The sequence below is a fragment of the Dryobates pubescens genome, chromosome 7, assembly GCF_014839835.1.
Source record: "Dryobates pubescens isolate bDryPub1 chromosome 7, bDryPub1.pri, whole genome shotgun sequence".
Classification (NCBI taxonomy): domain Eukaryota; kingdom Metazoa; phylum Chordata; class Aves; order Piciformes; family Picidae; genus Dryobates; species Dryobates pubescens.
The window spans coordinates 28,215,755-28,240,277 of NC_071618.1; the positions used below are offsets into that span (position 1 = coordinate 28,215,755).

Sequence of the window (24,523 nt, forward strand, 5' to 3'; positions counted from 1 at the left end):
GAGTCCACAATCTTGCAACATGGGTACTGACCTGGAGGACTGGGACTCTGGTCCCTCTGAGGGTGGCTATGTCCTTTTTTTTGGTCTGGCGATCCACCCCAATGGGTTGGAAATAATGACAAACCACAATAACAATAGCCAGCTAAACAAAACAAGCATAAACAGAAACAACAACTGAGGCTGGGAAGAGAAATGGCCTTTGGGGATATTATTTAGAAGAGACTTCAGACTTTGACTTCCCAGACAGAGGAGATGGCAAATCATCCAGTGTGACTCCTTGATTCTTGGGAAAGAGGCAAACCACATTTTCCTAAAGCTTCCTGTAGCCAAAGCCATTGAACTGACTCTTCTACAGTAAAAGAGTGAGGCAGGAAAACAAAGAGGTCAGCACAAAAAGCAAGGCTGGAAACCCTATGACTCCATGCTAAACAGTTAAATGTTTCTTGAGTTGCTGCCTTGAACTGTGAAAATCCCTCTTGGCATCACATGCCTTTGCTTGGTTCCATGGGAGGGAGCAGGCTCTAATCATCTTCCTGAGGCCCATACAGAAAAAAAACCACACTGGGTGCAAAAGTCATTATGCATACAGTAATAGTGTGTCCTATATATTGACACAAGCACTATACATAAAGGTAAGAAAGAGGACATTTACCATGGTTATACAACACAGGGAGACTGGCAGAAAGCAAACAAGCCATACTGTTATTCTTCATGCCACAAATGAAAACCTAAGTCAGGTAAGATGTGTGCGCCAGTCAAGAGCAGCACAGCAGAGGGTCATCTGCAGGTAGAAGGACAGCATTGGCCCAAGCCCATCACTGGCATCTGGCTGGTGGAATGGGGAGGAACAACAGCAGTAGCTGGAGCTGTGGGAGCAATGGGAAATACAAATTAACCTTGCAACCAATGGGCAGCAGAAATGGTTGCATGCAGAAATCAGGAAGGAAAAGTGGATCCATGGGAGGAGGAGGTCTGCTTTGACAAAGTACATCTGAGATGTCATTTCAGGATGCTGTTTGCTGTCACCTGCACAAGTTCTCCAGGAGAAATAACTCACGTTTTAAACTTGCCTAGATGAAGAGACAGTTTTATCTTTTTCATTGTAAATTCACTTTGTTTCTGCAACATGCCCTTCATTCACCCCAGAGCTCTCTTTGTCTAATTTAGAAGACTTCGAAATAAAGAAATAACCTGCTCCTTGGAAACAGAAAACAGTTTTTTTCATTTATTCCTCAGTACAGTGCACATAGCAGGGAAAAAAGACCTTTATATTTCCCTGATTGTTTGGAAACCCATTTTCTTCCTCATCCACTCCTGAGTTACCCTGTGGAGCTCACTGCTGCGAGATGATGTCAAACACAAGTATTTGCCAGGATTCAGACCGGAGCTGAATACGCAAATGAACATGTGCACACACGTGTGCCAATACATATTTGCATACATATTTATACATAAACAGTAGCTATTTTTAAAAAGTACAATAACAACATCAAAGAAATCTCAGGAACCACAGCACTCTTCTTCATTTGCCACAGATGGGCCTTTGTTCACCATAGACTGGATGATGCCTCATCTGCCATAGGCTGCTTCAGTGGCCTGTGTCAGCTTGAATCCCAAATCCCAAACAAGCAGCATTATTGAGGGTGCTAGAAACACAGTAGATGACAGCAACAACCTAATGGTTAGTACTGGAGGAGAAGAGGAATTAAGTAAACACAACAAAAGTATGTCAGTCACTTTATTAAAAGCATACCCATCAGGCTGTTTCTGCTACTTACAGTGGCCAATAAATTCACTCTGTCCTAATATACTTGAAGTGCCAGGATGCATTATTCAGCACATGAGTAGCTCACCACATTCTTTCAGCTAATAGTCAGTCATTGAGCTGGACTCTCTTTCATGCAGGTCAACAGCCACACCACCACTGTAGCTGTAGAGCACGGCAGTCTCACGGCACAGTACCAACCAGATTAAAACAAGGATCTGTGCAAGGATTCCATGTACTGAAGGCCAGAAGGTTCCCATGTGGGCATAGAGGCACTTTTATGGAGTGTCAGGCCCTAAATTCACATGGAAAACCACAGGAAGGAACTCAGTACGCAGTCAAGAGGACGACTAGGTATTCATGTGGCCACTAGAAAAGCCGGTTGGCCCACTGGAGTTTCTCTCTTTGCGTGGAATGATAATTTGGGTGCTGAAGGATAATTGGACATTTGAATTTGAAGATGGCCTCAGTACCTTGAGGGATTCTGCTCCAACTGCTTTAAATGAACTGAACAGGGGCCATGGTGACACAATATTTTCTTGCAGATTTTTTGCTCAGCCATGCTGTTGAACTCCTGTATTAATACCAGGCATTGCAGATGTAGCCCTTGCCAATGAAAAAAGCTTCTCTGCCTTTGCTTTTGTAATGTATTCTTGGTGCATGGGTTTGCTGTGCCTGTCTCTGTTTGCATTAGGTTAAAGGCTGCTGAAATGGATGGGCCTAATTATGGCCTTTCATTCAAGATTAATATGAAGCCATTAAGCTGGTTTATGCAACCAGGTAGCTGAGCAATAGAAACATCTAAAACAAGTATGAGGCAATGTTGGAGGCTGAAACCATACAATCAGCAGGCTTCTGTTGTGAAAAGGCATGAGAAATGCAGAAGTGAGTGCTGCTTTCATCTACAGACTTGAGACAAAACACAGGATGAGAGAAGGTTTACTGTGGAAGAGTAGAAAGAGTTACCAAAACCCACCACTGGCCCAAAACCTTTATCAGCAGGCTGAGCTCAACAGGGAGGCTTGTTGGCTCTGAATGCCCCTCGCTGGCTGTTATTTCCTTTAACCTGTGCTCAGCAAAATAAGCTCTGATAGCTCTTTTTCAACAGGACAGCACACAAGTTCATTGCCAGCTTCCCCTCCAAGCAGAAAATTCTCCAAAGAAACTTGGATGTTTTTCTAATAGCTGTATCAGAATAATGCCACAGCAATGCTTCTGGGAGCTCTCCCTGTTCTGCAAAACATTGCTTTTATGTTTGTGGTTGTGCAGAGTTAGGTGAGAGGCAAACATATTTTTTGGTGATTACCCAGGTCTTCACAAACAACAATTTGTTAATATTATCCCATGTGTTTTTTAAAAGGAGGGGTTAACTGACATGTGGGAGAGACTGAGGAAAACCAATTGAAAAAAAACAAGAGTCAAAGGTAGCTTGTAAGGAAAGAACATTCCAGAAAGGATTTAGAAGCCAGAGTTTATGAGACAACAACCGAATTCTGAATAAATTGCTAGCTGATTTAATTGCTTATAATTCGGTAGTAAATTAGATTTAAACTCTTTTATGGGTTTCCAGATAAATTTCTTTCAAAGTGCTCAGCATGCTAGATGATCTGCAGAAGTCCCTTCCAAGCCCTATCATTCTGTGGATCTGTGAAAGGGCGAGAAGACAAGTGTTAACCCCCAGATCTGAATATACACATCCACTCAAATGTGTTCCAGGGAACAACACTTCCATCTCCCAAGAGAAAAAATACTGGAAATGAGCCACTGTGTGGGGAGCACTGCATAGCACTGCCATGGGACTTTCCTGTCTAGGGCACAAAAGGACTTTTGGGGGATGAATTTTTTTCTGGGCAACACTGTAGATGAGTGTGAATATGTTTTACCCATCTTGAAAGTGGGAAAGAATTTGTATACTTCTACACTTCCAACAGCTCCCTTCAATGTACAATCATACTGCTGTGGAAGGACAACCACAACCACTTTCAGGCTGCTTAAAAGTTTGGGTGTCAGAAAAGAATCATCTCCTATCCCTTCGCATTTATTATTTTCCTCACGGAAGGATGCAGGACTGCCAGGTACTTTCCAAAGAGACAACCCCTGCTCTGAAGCACAGACATTCTTAGCTTAATATTGCTATGATTTCCAGCCCCCAAACCACAGAACACCCATTGTCAGGAGCTAGAGAGAGCACACGCGCAGGCACACACGCACATTAGGCACTTTGTTTTATTTTTGCAAAAGAAAACAAAAAAAAAAGAGAGTCTTTATATATAAACCATTTCATTCTTTCTCAAAACATTCTACAACTATACAGCTGTTTGCTCCATCATTTGCATAGGAAATACCACAATACAAAAATAAGGTGAGGGGAAGGCAAAAGAAGCAAAACAGCAACCATTTTATGCATGTGTCTTCACGTATAAACATTTGAAGCCTTACAAAATTATTTACATCGTTCGTCAACTATTTACATTAAGAGCAACATTTCTAACTATAACAAACAAAACTATAATTTATCAAGTATATGTAAAATTGTCTTAAAAAAAAAAAAAAAAGAGGAGTCTATCATATACCACAAATAAATAAAGACAAACAACAGTTTTAACAAAGCTAGGTTTTCCTGCAAGACCCTTTTTTGGTATTTTGATTGTCTATTCTAGCCTTTGGTTGACAGCTTAATGTTACGGCTTGTGAAGTCCAGACACTTATTAGGCTTGTTTGGTTTTCTCCTGTTGTCTGGCCAAATCCTACATGGTCTAACCTCATCTTTGGCCCTTCGTCTACTATTTCAAGGCTGAACACGGTGGATCAAAGTCAATGTTAGCATAAAAGGGCACCACTTCATCGACTACAGTGGAGTTTCAGCTACTTTAGTCAGCAGTAAATTTTCCCCTGCGTGTGTCAATCTGAACAGTGGATTAACTAGACTGCACTGTAATTCTAAACAAAATTACTCTATCCTTTACCTTCCAGTTAATTACATGCCACATCCCCACATGAAACTAGATCATACTGGAGCAGAACCAGCTAAACATGTCTGTATATAAACCCTGCATCCTAAATCCTTCTTTTTAAAGGGATACTAAGTTTAGCTTATAGTAAACGGTTTAATATTCTGTGTTCACTGTAACTATCCCTGTTACTGAGGCTTCCAACATTGACTTTACATTTTTTGCCCTTTTAAGCAATCTGAAAACTAAATCCTGCTTTGAATATTCAGTGCACACCGCTTGAGCTAACAGGTACAAAAAATCTGAATGCTTAGTTCATTTCTCTTAGGAAAAACGAAGCTAAGTTGGTACCATTTTGAGAGGTATTTAAATAACTTTTTCCTGTAAATGTGCCGTGTTATCAAATGTAAAACAACTGCTTTTTTTCAGACAATTCTTAGAAAACTTCTGTATTAAACCTAAAAAGCTGATTTGCATATTTACAAAATCTTTGTCAGAGCAAACATGCAACATACAGAACAAAATGTTTTGTTCTATGGCTGTTCATGAGTTTTTCTATGTACTTTATCTCCACAGAATGACTTAACATTTAGAAAAAAAAACCAAACCCACGAGTACTAAGTATGTCCAGTAAAAACCTGACAGGTTACAATTCATGGCTATTCCACTGAGTTCATTCATCTGCAGCCTCTCATTAATTAATTTACTAAACATTGTCACGATAATGACAGTGCTTTGGTCAAAACACCGCAAGAGAAAAAAAATAATGTATAAAGCTGCAACATGTCAAGACGTAATACTCGTAAAGAGATGAAACCTGCTGACTAAAGCCATATACATCATGAGAGCAAACAAATGACTGAACACTCTGGTATCGTTATACAGTGTCTTCCCTTTTTCTGCATAAATATACAAAATATACATTTCCAGTTTCTTTTGAGATTTCCTTTAAACGGATAACTCATACTCAAAAATCAAACTAATTTTAGTTGTATGTCGAGAGTCAATAGGAAATTGCATAGATACAAAACAGCCTCGAAGACCAGTCCAGCTTTTAGTTCTGATGCCTCTTCATGTGGAGAGCCAGGTGATCGGAACGGGAGAAGCTGCGGTTGCAGACAGCACACTGGAAGGGCTTTGCCCCCGTGTGCTTCCTGTAGTGGCGCGTTAGTTCGTCCGAGCGAGCAAACCTCCAGTCACAACCTTCCCACGTGCACTTGTACGGCTTCTCACCTGAAAGACAGCACAGACAAATGAGACGGTCAGCTGCCATTCTTTGGGAGAAATCCGAGGCAAGATCACATTGAATGGCAATGCTTTTCAGTTTGAAGGAGAAATGAATGACAACACAGGAGCCAACTTTTCCTAATTAATCACTGCTCTGTTCAACAGGCCCCAATCTAACAGCCCCTTTGGGTTTTTTCAATGAATTTTACTCTGGAATCTATGATTTAATACCTCAATAAAATGTAAAGAACTTTCAAATGTACAAATTGGAGACAGCTACAGTACAGAAACACAGAGGTAGAAAAACCACATGAGATTGAAATATGCTCCCTTACACTCATCTCAGTATGAAAGGAAGTAGGAAAAAAGGCCACCTCACATGACAGTCTGGCCTAGTTTGTCCCTTAGCTTGTACCTTTTTAAACGGGCAAATTAAAGTTATACAGAGCTTTTTTTAAGAGGTCTGAAACAGGAAGGAAGATTTCTATAAAGGTTCTTTGTAGTGTGCAGATCTGTTCGAGAGCTTCTGATGTATGAAGAAAGCAGCATTGTGTGTTACAAACACAACTGGGATAGCATTGTCTAAAATCAGGAGCAACCAAAACTTCCAGTATCCTTGTTTGTACCAACTACATACAGGAGAAAGCACCTAGAATATCAAAGCACTTGTTTCCAGAAGTAAATGTCTACAACCAGGTGCTCAAATAGTCGCATTTAAGAAGTGGCAAGTGCTTGCTGCCTATGGATGTAGGGGGACACACTGTCTCTGAAAACTTGCTGTGTTACAGCAGCTCTGAATACAACTTTGAAGTACCCATCTGGTCTTAAACACACCAGACTAGGCAGATAAAATAATTCCATTCATCCACTGTAGAACTACAAGCAGAGTATTTTAAGCATGCCTGTAATTTGTAGGTGTTTGTTGAAATGCGAGAAATAATGAAGCCATGAAGTGAAGATGACTTCTGTGTGAAACCAGAACATTACACCTGTTCAGGAACTGGAATGGACATGATGTCACCACACAACCAAGCTTCATATAAATAAAGAGGCTAAGATTGCCTATTCATAGGCTATTGGTTGACAAAAATACCTTTCAGTTGGGAGTGGATTGCTATCTGTATCCTCTATATTAATTTGACCCATTTGGCAAGAAAAGAAAGAAAACTGAAATTATCAAAGCACTCAGCAGTAGCTTCATAGGGAGCAGAATCAGATCAAAGCTGTGCTCTCCAACAAGTCCTCTCCAACACATTTTACAGATCTTCTCTGTCTCCATTGGTCTCAGAACTTTATCCACAGACTCATTCCTACAACACTGTGTAGTGACTCCTGCTTTTCTGTTTTACCATCACATGAGCACACAGAAGTAAGACAGAAGCTGGTATCCTGCAACCAAACTGTTCTGCACCAGTTATGCAGAGAATGCCATTTCAGAAACTCCAAAACATTACTTCGGAGATGCTAATTTATCAGTCAGATGAAATTAAGAAACCAATTTTGTCTGGGAGTTTCTACTGCTAGATCAACAAACTAGTAACTGCCTGTCTATTGCTATGAGCAGAATCAGTCCTTTGCTCACAATGGGCACATGACTTCACATTGGCAGCACAGCCACGACCAGAACTGGATCTCTGCAAGAAAAACTAACCACCCCACTAAACAACCACCTCTTTGCATAAACAGTGACTGGGAGTCATTTAAATTGCAGTGGAAACATACAATCTTTTAAGGAAAACAAACATAGCTTGGCATCACCTCTCAGAGAGTACAAAATTATTTGGTGGATGGCAAATCAGAACACAAATCATTACAAATTTCTGTCTTAGATGAAATTACTCTGTCTGAAGACCATAAATCATACAGGACTCTTTTTGCTCCATGCAACATATACTGTAGATTAAAAAACATATTTAATTTAAACCCAGTATGTTAAAGTTTTTCTAGCATCAGAGAAGCCAGTTGGGACAACACATTTCATCTTCATGGCAGAACTGCAGTAAAGGTCTCAATTTAGCAAGGGACCTTTTGCACTATCCACATCATCCTTAATGTATTCAGACTGGGTTATTTATGAAGTCTGTACAAGGCTGTGTTCCTTATCCATAGCCATGGCATCAGGGAGATCTTCTATGATCACTGTGTTAAAACACATGAGCATACACAGAGCCTGCACCAAAGGATTAATAACACATCCAAAGCACTTTCCCCACCCCGCTGCTTTCTCTTTCTCCCACATTGGCTTCAAACTCTTCTTCAAAAGCCTTCATTTAAAACTGCCATATTATGCTAGATGCTAAACTCCGTTTTGTCATCCCCTCACCGTAACTTCCCAGAGAGAGCATATACAGAGTCAGGCCTCTACCCTTGCTTAACCACTTTTCAGAATTATATGAGAAATTGTAAAGGGGGGAGAAAAATACCACTAGTGAAACAAAAGCCTAAGAATATTCAGACTGGAGCAGAATGGAGAGCAGGAGATTAAAACCCCAGCTTCCAAGCTTGGAATCAAAGAGGCATTATGCACAACCTCACCGCATGTTGGACTACATGTACCGAAGAAGCAGTCTCAAAAGCAGTCCCATGTAGGTGATACCTGACACTGTCTGAGCCCAAACAAAACTGCTGTCCCTGTTAAAAACTTTTTTAAGTTGCAAGTAGCATCAGCAGGTGATAGGAATGTTCATGTGAAGTCAGGGCAGGCCTGAATTCTGTTCCCTTGCTGGGTGCCACAGCTTCCAAGTCAGTGCTAAGTCCAATGGCAGATCTCCATTAAATTCCATAGTGTCCCAAAGACACTATGTAGAAGCACCCCACTGTCACACTCACTTCACCATCTGCCATGGCCACAAATCCTCCTGGGCAACAGTGCTGCCCAGGGGAAAAGCCAGGCAGCGCCATGCAGAACAGTACTGCTCCTCCTTGTCAGCCAACTTCTGCAGACCTGAGCTAAATGAAGCAACACTCAGAGGATTCACAGAGGGGAATGAGCTGGTGCCTTACACAGATTGTATTAACAGTGTTGCTTTAATGTGCTGGAAATTAAAGCCAGAATGCTGCTTTTAACCCCTGCACTGGCCAACAGCAAGAACTGGAAAATGTATTTTTAGCACTAGTGTAGAGGCCTGGATTATTTTGAATAAATCCTAGGGGTAAAATACTGAATATCTATGTTTGTGATGCTAGTTTCCGTTGGAAAGTTCTATTTAAGAACTGAATCAATTTCAAATGTTTTCCTTTTGGGCAAGGAGGAAGGGGGGCAAGAAAAGAAGGTGGAGATTATTTTCACTGCTTTAAAGAAAGCAGCTAGACAACTAGCTGGTAGTATTTTCCCTCTCTCAACCTGTATACATGCTTTTTGTCACTTAGCAGAAGGAAGAATTTGGTTTAAGATCCCGGGGCAAGGGAAAAAGAGCCTCAATGTTACATATTTTCTGAAGTGATCCTATCCCTTTCCTTGCACAGACTTAAAAGCACTGAGAAATCTGGGGTTGAAGATTTATTTTTTCAAAAAAGCAGGTATACACGACAAGGGACACTGAACCCTTTATCCACTGTTTTCATTGGCTACACAGTAATGTAAGATTTGTTTACTTTAATGATTGTGAGAAATACAGTAGCTGTAAAGTTTCAGAAATACTTGGTTGTCCTCCAGCAATTTAGGGCTTCTATAGGGTGTTAAACCAAGAATGCCACTGGTCATCAAATATGAAGGCGGCACGGCTCGGTTACTGGAACGCGATCGCAGTATCAAACAGATATTTCACTGTAAAAGTAAGAAAACAGCTAACTCCTCCACTTCAGGGGAGCTTCCACGGGATTTGTTAGAATGTCAACACTGTTCAACTAAAACACCATGGAGGAAGCTGGTACCGATTTCCAGCCAAATAGCACACTCCAACCCTTTCTTCCCAAGCCAGAAATATTATACACAGCACTTCTGGGAAACAGAACTGCTTTCCTTTAAATTATACTTCAACAGGATAGGGATTTCGTAAGTTTAATTGGATTTCTGCATAACCTCCTTCCAGTATCACCGATTTAAAATATTTTGCTAGGCTTATACATCACAAAATATATTTTTAAGTTCTTGAGCTGTTCAGATGTATCCATTCTCCATTTGTGGGGCATGAGGAACAGGCTTGTACTTGAGCACAGGACTTTTAAGCCCTAATGTTTAGTTTGGAAGCTCTTTTACAGAAAGTACCCAGGAAGAGATAAGGGAGTTTGGCCTGAAAGGAGACTTAGTTTGCTTGCAATGTGTCTTATCTGTTAAAATAAAACAAAATTACAGTGCTGGGAAATTGCAAGAATGTCAAAAAGGTATCTGGATATCCACATGTAATGTGCTAACCTAACCAGCCACTTCAACAGATGAATTATCCTAAGGTAGATCTCCAGGTTCAGGATCCTTGTGATACCACAACAGAATGGCCTGGACCAGTGAGGCACACTGTGTTGACTCTTCTCCTTTTAATTTATTTTCTTGGGATTTAGTCATGTCAAAATGCACCCATTTTTTCCCTAACATTAATCACAGTCACCGGCAGCAACCCTCGTGACCATATTCATTTGGGTAACGTACAGTGTGAGGGGGCGAGGGTCATTTTGAAGACACTCTATATTGAAAACGCAGCCTCTGTTCCAAGAAAATAAAAAACCAAGTCCCTGAAAACCTCCACTAGTGATGAATATCCCCATTAACAAGAAAATAAGCTTTCTTAGTTCACCAGGGGTTGTGTGGCTTTATTTCTGCAATTCACTTCCAGGATGGCTTTCTTTAAATATAAAGCTGCAAACAGCAAGCACCAGATTTTCAAAACTAAAGTTAGGTAACTCTATTGGCATGCAGAAATCCAAATACAGGTATTACACCAGCCAACGCCTGCAGCTTCTCTTATTTCCTATCAGAGATTTCTGTCCGGGCGGCAAGTTTGGAGTTTCCTTGAGGAAGAAAAAGCAGCACGCATAACAAAGACTCCAGAAAGACAACATCTACTTACAGTTCATAAAGGTATAAAAAAGCATAAAGATGCCCTCACTCCCCTTCTTTCCATCATTTTAACATTACTTTTGCTTATGATGGAGTCACTTCCAGTAGAATTGTTTGTCCTTAGAAAAATAATTCAGCCAGGAGAGATAAAAAGGTGGTAGGCAAACGAGAACTTTCTGCACCGTAACCGCATGTTATGTACGCAATGTACATTATGTCCAGTTTTGAAACAGGTAATTATAAAGAATTGTGAGTCTCCAAGTTTTCTGGTGCACCAATTTTAAATTTTTTTACATCTTACTATGGGTTCTCTTAGTTTCATGACATACTATAGTCTCAAATACTTAGAAGAAGCAAGAACAAATGAAACACGAAATGTTTTTTCCTCAGTTTTAGTTTCCTTCAAATAGCTTTCCTCTAGTTCCCAGCATCACAGTTTTAAACTCTCGTCTCTCCAGGCTGACTGGAACTGAAAGTAGTTGCTTGGGTGTATGTCTGCACTCATTCAGAAGTTTTTAGTTCCCAACGTTTACCTAAAATTAGACCTTCCTTCTGCCATTGACTAAGTGCTGTAGTCATCATTAAAAGCAGCCTGTTGGTTGGGTTTTTGCCCTTTTTTAATATAGGTTTGTGGTTTTCTTAGAGAAAGAGCAGAAACCTGAAATGTCAAAAACTTCCTCAGGTGTTTAAAAGCTCTTTAGTGCACCCAAATTCCTGGTTTTCCAAAACGGAGATGGATCAGAGAGCTGACAGCACACACAGTATGTCCAGTTTATTTTGTGAGTGACAAAATAAGATTAGTCCATGACATCTAGCCCAGCAGCAATATGAAAACATAACATAAGCTGCACATTATAAAATAGGATTTAGTCTATGGTCTATACTCTCTGCCCAGTATAGTAACAGATAGAGTGTGACCATTAAATACTACTTCAGAATGAAACAGCATTTTAAGGAATCCTCTAACAGAGACTTGTTGCATGTCCTGTCTCATCACTGATCTCTCTAATAAAAGTGTGAAGAGGGAAAACCAGAACTGACTGGTAAGCAAGGAGGATGGTCAGAAGAGTTGAGCAGCATTTGCTTTCAGACTAGAGAGGTGCAAAAGGCATTAGCTTCTCGGAGCTCCCACCAGTGCGTGAAGCACTCTTGTTTTGCCAAGTGTTGTCTTACGCAGTTCACGGATTACGGGGGAATCTTGACTGGCCTGTGCAATGGTTTATTTTCTTTTTGGTATAACATTCTGTCTTAACAGAGGTGGTCTCTCTTCAAGGAGATATGCAAACAAAGAGAAAAGGAATTTTTTTGAGTAGGTTTATAAAAAGTCCATGCCATCTGGGGTGCAAGGCTGTGTCTACATGTCCTGTGCTGAAGAACACATTTCCTCATCTATGCCTGTGGTGCAAGAACAGCTCTTTAGCTCCCACATCAATAACACTGGCTCTTGCACAGTCAGATAAGAGCTGCTCTTAAAATGGAATTTATTAAACACGTACTGTAGACTTCCAGATTCCATCTACCATATGCACACACACACAAAGAAAAAAAAAAAAGAAGAATGCAATACATTAAAGCTATTTTAACTCAAAGCGAAGCACTGTACACTTGCCAAAATCAAAGGTTTTAATATGTCCTTAATCAGAGTTGTTAGAGATCACTGAATATAAATAATGCAGCCTGACAGGACAGGAATGTTGCTACCAAGATACTCAGACTAAACTAGGACATTGCTTAAATGTTTCTAATCTTTCACCAATGGGAGGTGCAGGTCATCTAACAAACAACAAACAACACACTATCCTGGAACCAAGAGTCAATCGTTCCAGTCAATCTCAGAAATTAATTACATAAAGGAATGTCTAATCAAATAATGGAAAGTTTTAATCGCTGGCAACTGCTGTGAATCTTGGGCCTATATTAGCCTATGTAGGGCAGTCTCAAAATGAACTATATTTAAAGCCAGTCTCTCAGGTCAACAGTTTCCTTATCGGGAATCAAATATCCTGGAACTGAAGTTTAATCCTCTCAGGGAGCAATTGACAGAAACAACAATTTTTTAAGCTTTCATGCTTAGAGGGACTTTCTAGGCTTTTAATCAAAAGGAAAATACTAGGCTTTTCTTGTCAGTATCTAAAATCTAACAGGAGTACCCCTCACCTGACACCTTGGAATTTAAGTCCTGTTTCTTAAAAACTGTGTGCAGAACACTGATATGAATGACCAGTAATATTTAATTAAGTTTATGTTGCAGAGATTTCACCCTCTTTTAAGCAACACATTCAAATGTATCTCCTTTAGGTTATGACTACAGATAAAGAATTAGGTTATGACTACAGATCAATTAATCCCAAGGCCTGCAATCACTCACAAAGTGTTTGGGGAAAAAAACAACAACCCACATTATTTTCCCTTAAATTGTGGTTTGCACAGGAAAATAATGTACTTCCATTTCTCACACAGGCAACTAATGGATTTAGCAGAATTCATAAATAAAAGATACCAACATATTCTCCAGCAGAGTCTAGCAACACTGCACTTTAATGCACTTTGTCAACAGTTTTATTTAACTCTCCTCCATTTTTGCTTATTGTCTCTATCGATGCCATTTACTGACACCTCCATAAAGTATAATCTCTCTGACTCATCTAACAGGTTAAAGAAGCAGAATCTGAACAGAATTACTTAATAGCTATTTTCATGATGCAAAGACTTTTCTAGGGTGAGGTTTGCTACATACACAGAAGGCTGCAACCACGAGCAAGGCAGAGTCTTTTAGGGTACCCATTCCCCACTTGGACACCATGACTTAAATCCCTCACCCAAGTCTCACGGTGATTTAAGCCAATAAACAATTTTGCAAAATATTTTCAAGCAGGAGACCAAGTACCATATCTCTTCCCTTCTGAACAATGGGTGTCCTCAGTTTCCTGGCAATTGTATTTGGTACCAGCTTTGACAAGCATCTGTACACAGCTATGGTAAACTCAAGAGTGCCAAGTCCTATGGACTGCTGAAATCTATTGCACACAACTGGTGCTAATGCTGATGACCACCAGAGCCTAATTCTGGATCTACTGAGGCAAAGATCGAAAATAAAATAAAATGTTTCAACACCTTGAGGAACAGCACAAGTCAGCAGCTGTCCCATGCCTACATAAACATTTGAAATAACTAGGGACGGTGGAAGTATTTTGAGTGCATCTCATTTAGATAAATGCCATTTCTCTTGAGTTATCTCGGCTTCCACTTCCCATCACCAAATACAAGCTAGATCTATAGATAGAGATGAAATAGTTCTGCACTTAATGCTAGAAACTATTAATGGCAAGCCCACCATGTGACCAGAGAACATGCCTGTACAAAGACTCTGTATACTGAAAACCAACATGCAGCTGGAAAATGTCCTCAATGTGTGTGCCTCGATATGTTCAAAACCCCACCCCACCCTGGAGCCAGAAGCTCTTCTGCAGCATGCGAGGTAGGGTACAGGTAGGGTATTTCAGATGCCTGCATATCAAAGGCTCAACTTCCATAGTCCAAATCTTCAATGCACAAAGAAATCTAACAGGAGAAGGTATAGGGCTGCTGTTTCTAAAGGATTACTTGATAAATGTGTATATATTAGATGCCACAAAAGGAAGCAGATGAGGTTTATCCACAATACACACGTAACCACTTTTCACTGACATTTGGCATGTTTTTCAAATTGGATACATAGGTATAAGGCCAGAGTCTTAAGGTGGTTTTACTGCTGGACAGCCCGTAATAAACACATAACCCCATCTCCCATTATGTATCGCAGTTGCACAACGCTGGTTATGAAACAAAACTTGTTCCAGGACTAACAGGTAAAATTATTTTAAAAGAAGATCTCAGCTTCAAAAGTGAAACAGTCCAATGTGTTTTGAGAGATATTCTAACAGGTATTTTAGCATGCCATTTTACCTGTTTCAGGACCAGCTAGTATTGAGAGAACACACCATACTGAAGTGTTTTAAGGTATTGCAATGTACCAAATATCTGCTCCAGAACTGCATGGATATGGATTCAAAAGGCCCTGTATCTTAGCAGCATTTGAATCTTTGTTCATGTTCAATTTAGGGGTTACCAGTTAAACAACAACTAACATTTACTTCACAATTTGCAAACACTAACGTGTTACCTAGAGAAAGGAAAACACGGCCTGACCGGTACGAATACTTAAACTTGCTTAGCTCTTCACATGAAGACTGGATTCCTCATCAACAGCAAGAGAGCAGTGTAATTGCATTAAACCCGAATAACCGTATCAGCTTATAACGCCTGACTTGATGTAAGGTAAACACCTTGGGAACACCTAAGAAGAAAAATGCAAGGGGTGTTCCTCTTGCCCGTTTCCTACAGTTTTACTGAAGTGTAATTTATAAAATCTAATAGTGTGTTCATCTCTGAATTGGGGAAAAAAAAATACTACAGCCTACATTCCACCTATCAAAAAAAACATTTCCCTTAGGTTTGTTCTCAAAGAACATTTACTAAACCCAGTAAAAGCCTTTCAGAAAAGAAAGCTGCTAAATAAATACTGTGAAAAGGCTGAGATTTTCCAATACAAAAGGAGAAGCATAAGGTCTGTCTTGACTTCTAATGGCAGACAAACTTTGCTGCAGGCTCTTTTATTTTAAGATGACAGATTTCTGAGAAGGGCGGGTACTGCTTGGGATGAGAGAGAGACTGCAGCCAATTTTAAAAGGTATTGTTAAGAAACTAAGAATAAGGAGAAAACAACTTCAGTGGTCCATGATTACTAAAGAACAGGTTTAGCCAGATAAACAGGTCTGCTATCCCTAAAGGGATTTGAAAGAATATCACACACAACTTTATTAAAATGGATTACGTGACACTTGCTTTAGACTTTGAAGGTAAAGCTTCGCTAAAGTCCTTTAAAAAAATAATAATTTAAAAATCAAAGCTTAGTAGTGGTGTATGAATTCATAGTTCTGGGGGATGGGACGCACAGAGGCACAAGCCCAAATTTTGCCCTCAGAATCAAGATCTTTTCTTTGGAGATCAATAGCAAGATTCCCCTGGACTCCTGGAGAAGCTGTGCAGTTTCACAGGTTTCCCTGACTTTGTGCCCATTTACTTTAGCATTTAATCAATTTACGGCACCGAGTTAAGTCAGAAATCTCACTCCTAATACACATTTCAACTGTATGTTTAAGGTAGAGATCAGAATCGGTGCTGGAAATCTTCAAGTGTTAAGTGAACAATCAAGAGAGTTGAACTAATGTAAACTCTGAAATAATGCAGGTAACAGGATAGGGACTCACATTCTTGCATGTAATGCACACTTTAGACAGTTTATCCCTTCATTCACCTCCCCAGAAGACCCTTTGTATTACAGACCTGCTTAAGTTCACTAGATTTTTATCTAAAACAACATTCTTGTTTCCATGAATACATCAGCTCCTCTGACCTTTGCACACTTATCCACATTTCTAAGGTCAAATATCTATAGGTAAAAAAGTGAAGGCAGCAGTAAATATCAATGGCCCTAAGCAATACATATTTACAATGTGGTATTTATTTCTATGCACAAAAGTATTAACTTTATAAACCCTGGCCATTACTACTCAAGGTACAAAAAAGATACAAATTGATTTTAAAAAGGGAAGGTGTTCTTTTCAACAGATGATACGTAAGGTTCATTTTTTAGACTAAAGATTTCTTTTATCTCTCTTCCTAGTTACTGTATAATAGCGAGCAAGATATTTAAAACCGATATTCAGTTGCTGGCTAAAGTGCGTAAGTGGAAATTGCACACTCTTAAATTTACAGATTATTTATTAAAGAGCAATGGGATTATACTCTGTGACATTCAGATTCCTTTCTTACTAAGCTTACTGCTAATGAGTGATTATATATATAAAAAATGCTCATGTTTAGTCTGTTACTAATGCAAAGCAATGATCTTTGTACAGTTGCTTTTCATTTTTTTACTGTGACTCCAGAACAGATAACTCATTTATCAAAACAGAATTTCCATAACAACATTTAGCCTGGAGATACTCAAGTTTCTTTACAATAATCCAATGATCCATTCAAAATAGCTGCTGAATAGAAGGCCTTGTTTCCATAGAGATAGTGAAACATTTTGGTATATCATAGCTCATGTTAAGTGTTGTTTTTACTCTTGGTTTAAACTTAGGTGAAACTCCAGTAATTGAATAGCACAGTCGTAGCACCAACAGCCTGCTTCAATAAGCGAGTTGCTTGAACTGTGACTCACGTTTTGCTCTGACTAGCGTTCTGCACATAAAGGAGCTGGGGTTCATACTCGGTTTTGAAAACAAGAGTCACAGCCCTTTCATTTGATTTCTTTACAAAATCAGTCATGTGCTTTTCACCAATTTATCATGAGTAGTTCTGTGCTAAGATTCCAGCAAAGAACTGTCCTAAGTGGTTTCAGGCATGCTGTTGGTGGAGCTACATTTTCGTCTTCCTCTTCCCTCCTTCCCCCTGCTTCAGCAGGTGAATGCTTAGGAAGAGCACCTAGGATGGTTCCACCTCCCAGGCACTGCCCTCTGCATGCATTGCTCCTGCGCCCACGCACAAACAACACTGTCCCCACGTCCGCTCCACGCGGGCTTCTGAATGGGGATTTTCTTTGTAGCTGCAGGCAGAATTTGATCAAGATACAAAAAACTGTGATGTACTGACACTTTTCGTTCCCACTGTTTTAATGTCTTTCACTGACAAAAAATGTAAATTATGTCTTAAAAAAAACAATAAACCCCATAAATCCGCTTGTCTTAAAACACACCAAGACACTTAATTCTGAGGATGAGGAAAATGGACGTATCTTGGGCGTTTTCATGGTGTTTCTAAAAAATTCTAAGATGAAATAATTCTAGCAGGTCAAAGAGAAAGCCCAAACCAGAAAATTCTATTTAGATGAATCTTGGAAACAATAATGCTTACTACGCTTAATTCATTATTCAAGGGGAAAAAAAATCCCTCATTTTTAACACTTTATTATAGCATTTCAGATTGAAAGTTTTCATGTTTTATCCTTAGCTCTTTTGAGGTCTGTATTATAAAAGTTGTTACAAAACTGCATTAAAAGGCAATTTTCCTTTCATTGACCAAATCTTAAATTTTTCCTAACTGCCATACTGAACCCATACCACTCTACAGAAAACAGAGAGAAGATGGCAGATCAAGCATGCTTGCTTTCTCAGAAAACATGTAAGCCATCAGTGAACAAGAGACAGGGAGAGGGTGAGAGTACATACCTGTGTGAGTTCTCAGGTGCGCTTTTAAGTGAGAAGACTTTGTATAAACTTTCGTGCAGCCTACAATGAAACAAAACAGAAAAGGCGAAATGTATTTCAGTAGGGAGAAGAGGGAAGACTCCACATTACATTTCCTCACTCAGTGCTGGGGTACTATGTGGAAACGAGTTTACTACCTTCTGGTACCGTCATCTTTTAGGAGTAAAATTTGAAATAGAATGCTCCTAGGAGCATAGAAAACATAGAAAAGAGAAAAACTCCTATCTGCCTCAAAGACTTACCACCTTCTAATGTGGTATAGGCTCACAGTTGCTAAAATGCTACATGCAGCAACACCTGCTAAACGAGGTATAACTCAGAGGGAGCCTTAACTTTTAAAAATTTCCTAGAGGATTTGATCAAGCCAGAATCTGTGTCAATGTTACCCAGCAATCAGAGTAATTCTTCCACTATGATACAGCAACCAAATGGGTGATACACCACTGAGAGTTCTATGGTAACAGGCGGAAACCAACACAAGCAGCAATTTCTCTCTACGTTTGGTTGGGTGTAAGCGTCTTGTATCTGGGACCACGTTCTACATGGAAGCACAGTTTATAGGAAGGTCCCTCTTCCCCTTCTGCATGTGAGAAGGAGAGGTTGGAAGGGAATCCATCTGGACGATTTTCAGAGTTAGCTTTAATGGATTTATGAAGGCAGATGACTCCCCTGTTCATAACAGGGAAGATACGACTGTGGCCTCGGCTACCAGGAGTTCAAATGACTCTTTCAGCACCAGCAGATTCAATTTGAGCTGCACTACATTGGACAAATTGAGCCTCCGCTTCATCACAGGCACTGGGAAAATTAGAGCAGGAGCTGCACAGTCACCCTGGCTTACTCACTTAGAGAAGGCCACAGGTTTTTGTTTTTTTCCTTATGGAGGACAGGGTTTGGAAGCTGGTAAATTGAGCTCAGGTGTTTAAGAGAGTTACCAATGACATGAAGAAAAGGATATGTATATTTAAAGAATGTGAATGTGTGCTACACAAAAGAGTGAAGAAGAGAAATCCTGTTCCGACAAAGAGTTACTTGGTTCTCCCTAGATTTAGACTACAGCTAAACAAAACCACTTATGTCTCCATCCATGATTATTCACACTTTTAAAAATTTTATTGCAAGAGCTGGGATTTTCTGGCACAGATCGCTTACCAGGATAGTCACAGTAGTGGATACGTCTTTTCTCCAAATCTGGGTTACTTCTCCTGTTGTATCTGACTGGTTGCATGTTCTGGGGGGTTATGGGCAGAGTGGCCGGTAAATTTGGATTGTGAATTGCCATCTTGGAAGCTATAGTTGCAGCGTATGATGGAGGAGGGGTTAAATTCTGTAGCATCTCTGCTTGTCTGTCTGGACTTCCAGGTTCAGAACTTGGGGGGGAAGGAGGGAAGTAAGTGGCCTGCTGCGGCAGAAACTGGTTCGGCATGGTGTAGGTGCAGGAGGGGATGCCCTGGAACTGTTTCATTGCAGTCTGTGGAACAGCCGAAGAGAGCGTGTTAAGGCCCGCCATGGCTGACGGCATGGATACATTGTTAAGGGGGTCCATCACAGCTGCCTGAGTAGTAGTGTTGGGCATATCTAAATCCGGCGAGCTCAAGAGCTGATATAACTGGCCTTGCTGGGGTGTGACGGAAAGATGAACATCTGGTGTAGGAAGCTCCTGCTTGATGAAAATGTTGTTCACATCAGGAGTTTGGTGGGAGCTGAAGATGCTGGTAAATTCAGGGAGGGCCTGAGTTGGGGCAGGGGCAGTAGTTTCACTCTGGTGACTGAAGATGGTGACCGGCTCTGTTTTGATGTGGGTTACACAGGGTCGCTGGGATTTGTACAGGCCAGTTCTCAGGTGGCTAATGTCGGGGAGGAAGACGTTCATGTTGATGCTGTAAGGCAACCCTTCACTGTCAGTGAAAAACTGGTCTACAACCGAGGCACTGTCTCTTCTGTACTTCTTATGTTCAGGGATGACGGGAACGGGCGGGAGCTGAGGTGCCAGGTATTTCTCCATTTCACATCTTGTCTACAAAAACAAAACACACCATAATCCACATGATTTGTTACCAACTAAGAAAGATGACGGCATGCATGTCGCATGAGGCTTTGCAAATAAAGGGCAATACTGTTCAACCAGCCACAAGCTACCTACTGAGGAAGTTATAAACATTCACGCTAATGAAAACCTGTCTTTTATAATCAGTGTGCTAATCAACATCATCAAGGACAAGGAGATAAAGTCACGGCACAAGCTGTTCACGCAGAGCAGGCATTAAGATCTATCTGATGTTTCAGCATACGACAAACTTTTCATCTTTTATGCCTACAAGACAGTGCAAGGCGTAGAAATGACAGGCTCTGAGCCTAATCTGCAGATCTCCTGCTCTGGAATTCACTGCTCGAGCAGGGTCACTGCCTATCTGTTTCACCCGCTTCTCTTTGAAATGCTAACTCCAGAAGCCACATCCTCAGCTGGCTATTTGAATGTTAATACTTCAAATAATGTTTATATATGTATTTCTAGGATTTTTAATGCTTAAAAAAAAAAAAGTATCTGATTGGAAATACAACACCAAAGTGCAGTTATAAATAATATTGAATAAAAGGAAGACAGGTTGACTGTATCAGACTACCCTTGGTGTAAAGTGTCCCCGAGACTACGCTCAGAAAAATAATCTATGCAGTGTATCATTGGCTAATGGTGTGATAAACATGTCCCTATCCATGCCTCGATCCTAGGAGAGCTCTTCAATTACTGGAAAAGCATTCTCTTAGAGTAGTGGTGCGAGGGAATCCGTGGGTGGCTGGAGCCCGATACGTTACTGGTACAGTCATCGGCAAAACATTTATCACGCACTCTCCAGTGGGCAAATGCTACATTCCCCTTTGCCCTGTCAAGAGAACGCTCATACCAGACCCGTTTAGCACCCCGCAAGGGAAAGCAGCTGACAAACAGCAACTCTGCCGGAAAGTGGATTTTAGTATCTTTCTTCAAAGACCCCCGGTAAACACCACAAACAGAGCCGCCTTCCCGTCCCTTTGATGTGGATCTGCCCTGACATGCCAAGCTACTTTTTCTGGCTCTTGTTTACGAGCCGAGGGCAGCTCGCTTTGAAGACGACAGTGAATTATTCCTTAGAGAAGACGCCACCGAAACGCAGCAGCACCGGACAGACCGCTGCCCTGCACCGGAGGCTCCCCGGGCTTCCCGGTCCCATCGACCCCTGGGGGGCTAGGAGCGCGGGTGGCCCCTCCGCTCAGAGGGCGGGCCAGTGCCTCGCCAAGCCGCCCGCTGCGGCCCAGCGTGCGCGGGAAGCCGCCGCGCGAAAGAACACCGTCCGCGGGCTGAAGTCCGTCTGCGGTCGGCGCTTTCCTGGTTTTAGCTCCTCCAGCTGTTTCCCTGAGAATCCGCTCCCAAATAGCCTCTTGGGACAGGCAGAAAGCCCCGGGAAGTCCCCCCTTGCCCAGTGCGTCGTGACTCCCCCCAACCCCGAACATGACTCCCTGCGTGGGCGAGGAGGACAGGCGGCCGCTCTAATTCTGCCGCCGGGCAAGTGCAAAGGCAGCAGCTGTAGCTTTCAACACACCCACAGGGGCAGCCCTGCTCGCCCCCCCTGCCGCTCCGGGACGGCCCGTCAGCCGCCGCCGGAGCCCGCGCTCCGCCTCAGCCCCGGCAGCCTCAGCCGCGCCCCGGGCCGCCTCACCGCGCTCCGCCAGCGGGAAGGCGGGAGCTCTCCCCGCTCACAGCCCTCCGCACAGGCGGGGTGGACGGCGAGGGCCGCTCCCCCTCACACGTACACATCCCGCCGCCGCCGCCGCCTCAGCCCCGCACCTCGGGATCCGCTGCCCCGGCCCCGCAGCCCGGCCCCACCCAGTCCCGCCCGCCCGCTCCTCAGCTGCCGCTCGCCGCCCGGGCGGTCCCGCCACCGGACAGGGGCGATGCCCGGGGGGCTGAGAGGAGGGTGGCAGCCGCCTACCTGTACCATCTCCTCTGCCGGCAGGGTCGCGCCGCCGCCTCCGCCTCCGCCGGCCGGGTGCTGCTGCTGCTGCTGAGGCGGCGGCGGCTGCTGCTGCTTCAGATCGTCCCCGGGGAAGATCGCTGCCTCCCTGGCCCCCAGTACGGGTTTGAGTTGTGCGAACACCGGCTCCTCGGGCTGCGGCACGGGACCCAGGCGGGCGCTCATGGTCAGCACCCTGGTGGCCATGAGGCAGGCTGGCGGCGGCGGGTGCGGCGGGTGCGGCGCGGACGGGTTGCCCGCCCCGGCGTAGGGGGACTGGCCCGCGGGCGGCTCCGGCCGGGCGGTGGCTACTCGGACGCTCACTCCCCAGGAACCCCAGCCCCAGACCGCATCCACTCCGGTGTCGTCAGTGCCTCCGCCTGTACCTGGCCACGAGTATCTACCCGGTGACACACGCCCGCCTCTATTTCACCCTACTCCACCCCCAGCCCCCCCTACACCCCACCCAGCCCGGCGAAGGGGGCTGGCTCTGCGGGACTGCCCTGCCTACGGGGAGCCCGGACGGCTCCTCCCCGCGGCGCGCCTGCCGTGCCGTGCCCTGCCCCGCTCCGCCGCGGCGTGCCCGGCCGCTGGGAGCGCGTCGGACGTGGTGTGGGGTGGTCGGGTCCGGGCCCCGGTCCTCGTGCCGGAGGAGATGTCGCGGGCGGGCGGGCGAGCGACAGACGGGCTGCCCGCTGCCCGCTGCCCGCTGCCGGCCCAGCGTCCCGAGTAAAGGTCCAGTAGCTGCAGGCGTGCCGCCCTGTGCCGGCAGGGCTCCGTGCCGGCTGGGCTGTGGTGTGCACGCACGGGCGCCTGGTGTGGTGCTCGCAATAAAGTGGAAGAGGATTTTCAACAAGTGCGGCGGTCTGCCGAGGCCCCTCTCATGCTTTAGTATTATTTATAGACTTTTAAAGAAGCGCTGCTAATGTAGGCATTTTAAAATAACCGTCTCTCTTACCTTTCATCTTCAAAAGGGTTTTAAAGGCAGTCATTCAAATTTATTATTTTTTGTCCTGAAGGCAATTCGTACTCAAAACCTGCTGGTAATAAATTTCAGAGCTGCAATGTACATCTCCACCATACGCTGTGAAAATGCTGTTACAGAAATAGTTCAGGGTATAAGGAAGAAGAGAGGAAAAGAGGGAGAGCGACAATTGTCTCTTCTTCCCCCTTTTCGGATGAGGCAAGTTTCTATTTACTTGCTTCGAGATGTGGTTTCAACACAGCATATTTCCCTGTAGACATGGGATGGTGAGCTAAGCTCCTGCATGCTTCACTGAAGGAGGAGAAGAAGGAGGGACGCTGTCCTTTTGTGCAACACCAAAGCGCTCTTGTTGTATGGGAAAAGTACAGTGTGTAGTGGAGCCTTGGAAAAAACTCTCAACTTTCCACCATTCTCCTGGCCCTGCCAGCCCTGTGCTCCGGATTTGTGGAAATGTTGGCAACTTTTCCCTCCCTGCATTTATCTTCCATCATTTGCAGACGATGCCTTTTTTTTCAACGTAGTAAAGCATTTTTCTGGTCAACCTGGAACTCCTGTCCTTCACCTTTCAGTCCGCAGCGAGGACAATGTCTCAGAGCCTGCACGCAGAAAGCTAATTACAGAACCAGGAAAGAGTTCAGCGTAACATTTCTTTACACAAACTCTCTGTTTAGCAATATGTAGCCGCTTGATGCTTGCTATTACTAATGCAGATCCAGCTACTCTCATCAGCGTAGCATTTAAAGTCGTGCAGGCTAATTTCCATTCAGCACTAACATGTATTCACATTTATACAGTATGCAAATACGGTGTCCTTTTCCAAAGACTCGTCACTACCAATTCTTTTCCCGTTCTAGTTCTAGAAACAGGTGTCTTAACCAACAGATTTTAAAATCATGTTTTGGTTTTGTATGAATGTCCTTCACATAACCCTATATTAGGGTTATGGTTCTAACTACTTTTGGAATGCCCTCCACGTACCCTATTTCAACCCTGTTGGGCTTTGAACTATATTTTAGACTCTCTGAAACAACAGGTTCAGTGTAAACTGCTCTGCAACAGCATTAAAAATGCAAAACTAGTAATGCTGCACTATGCTGTCTGAAAATTAATTTGGCTGCAAGTCTTTGAGATCAGGCACAATAACATAGGGCTAGGCAGCATACACTAGTAAGACATTTCAGATATTTATGTAAATTGTGTAGCTGTAGTAACTGAAATGTTTCTAAGACTTGCATGCTTTAATTACATGTTTTACCTCCATCTGATTAAATGAATGATAAACAGATAATTTCAAAATTGG

At 42.8% G+C, this 24,523-nt stretch overlaps 1 protein-coding gene across 1 annotated transcript; it reads right to left on the minus strand.

The window, feature by feature from the left end:
- Positions 1-4,027: 4,027 nt before the first annotated feature.
- KLF5 (KLF transcription factor 5) lies at positions 4,028-22,623 on the minus strand. Its single transcript, XM_054163050.1, has 4 exons — positions 22,218-22,623; positions 19,402-20,266; positions 18,211-18,270; positions 4,028-5,949 (listed from the first exon to the last, which is right to left on the minus strand). Exons 1-4 carry the CDS (start codon positions 22,443-22,445, stop codon positions 5,771-5,773), a joined length of 1,332 nt encoding a protein of 443 aa, XP_054019025.1. The 5' UTR covers positions 22,446-22,623; the 3' UTR covers positions 4,028-5,770.
- Between the last annotated feature and the right edge of the window lie 1,900 nt (positions 22,624-24,523).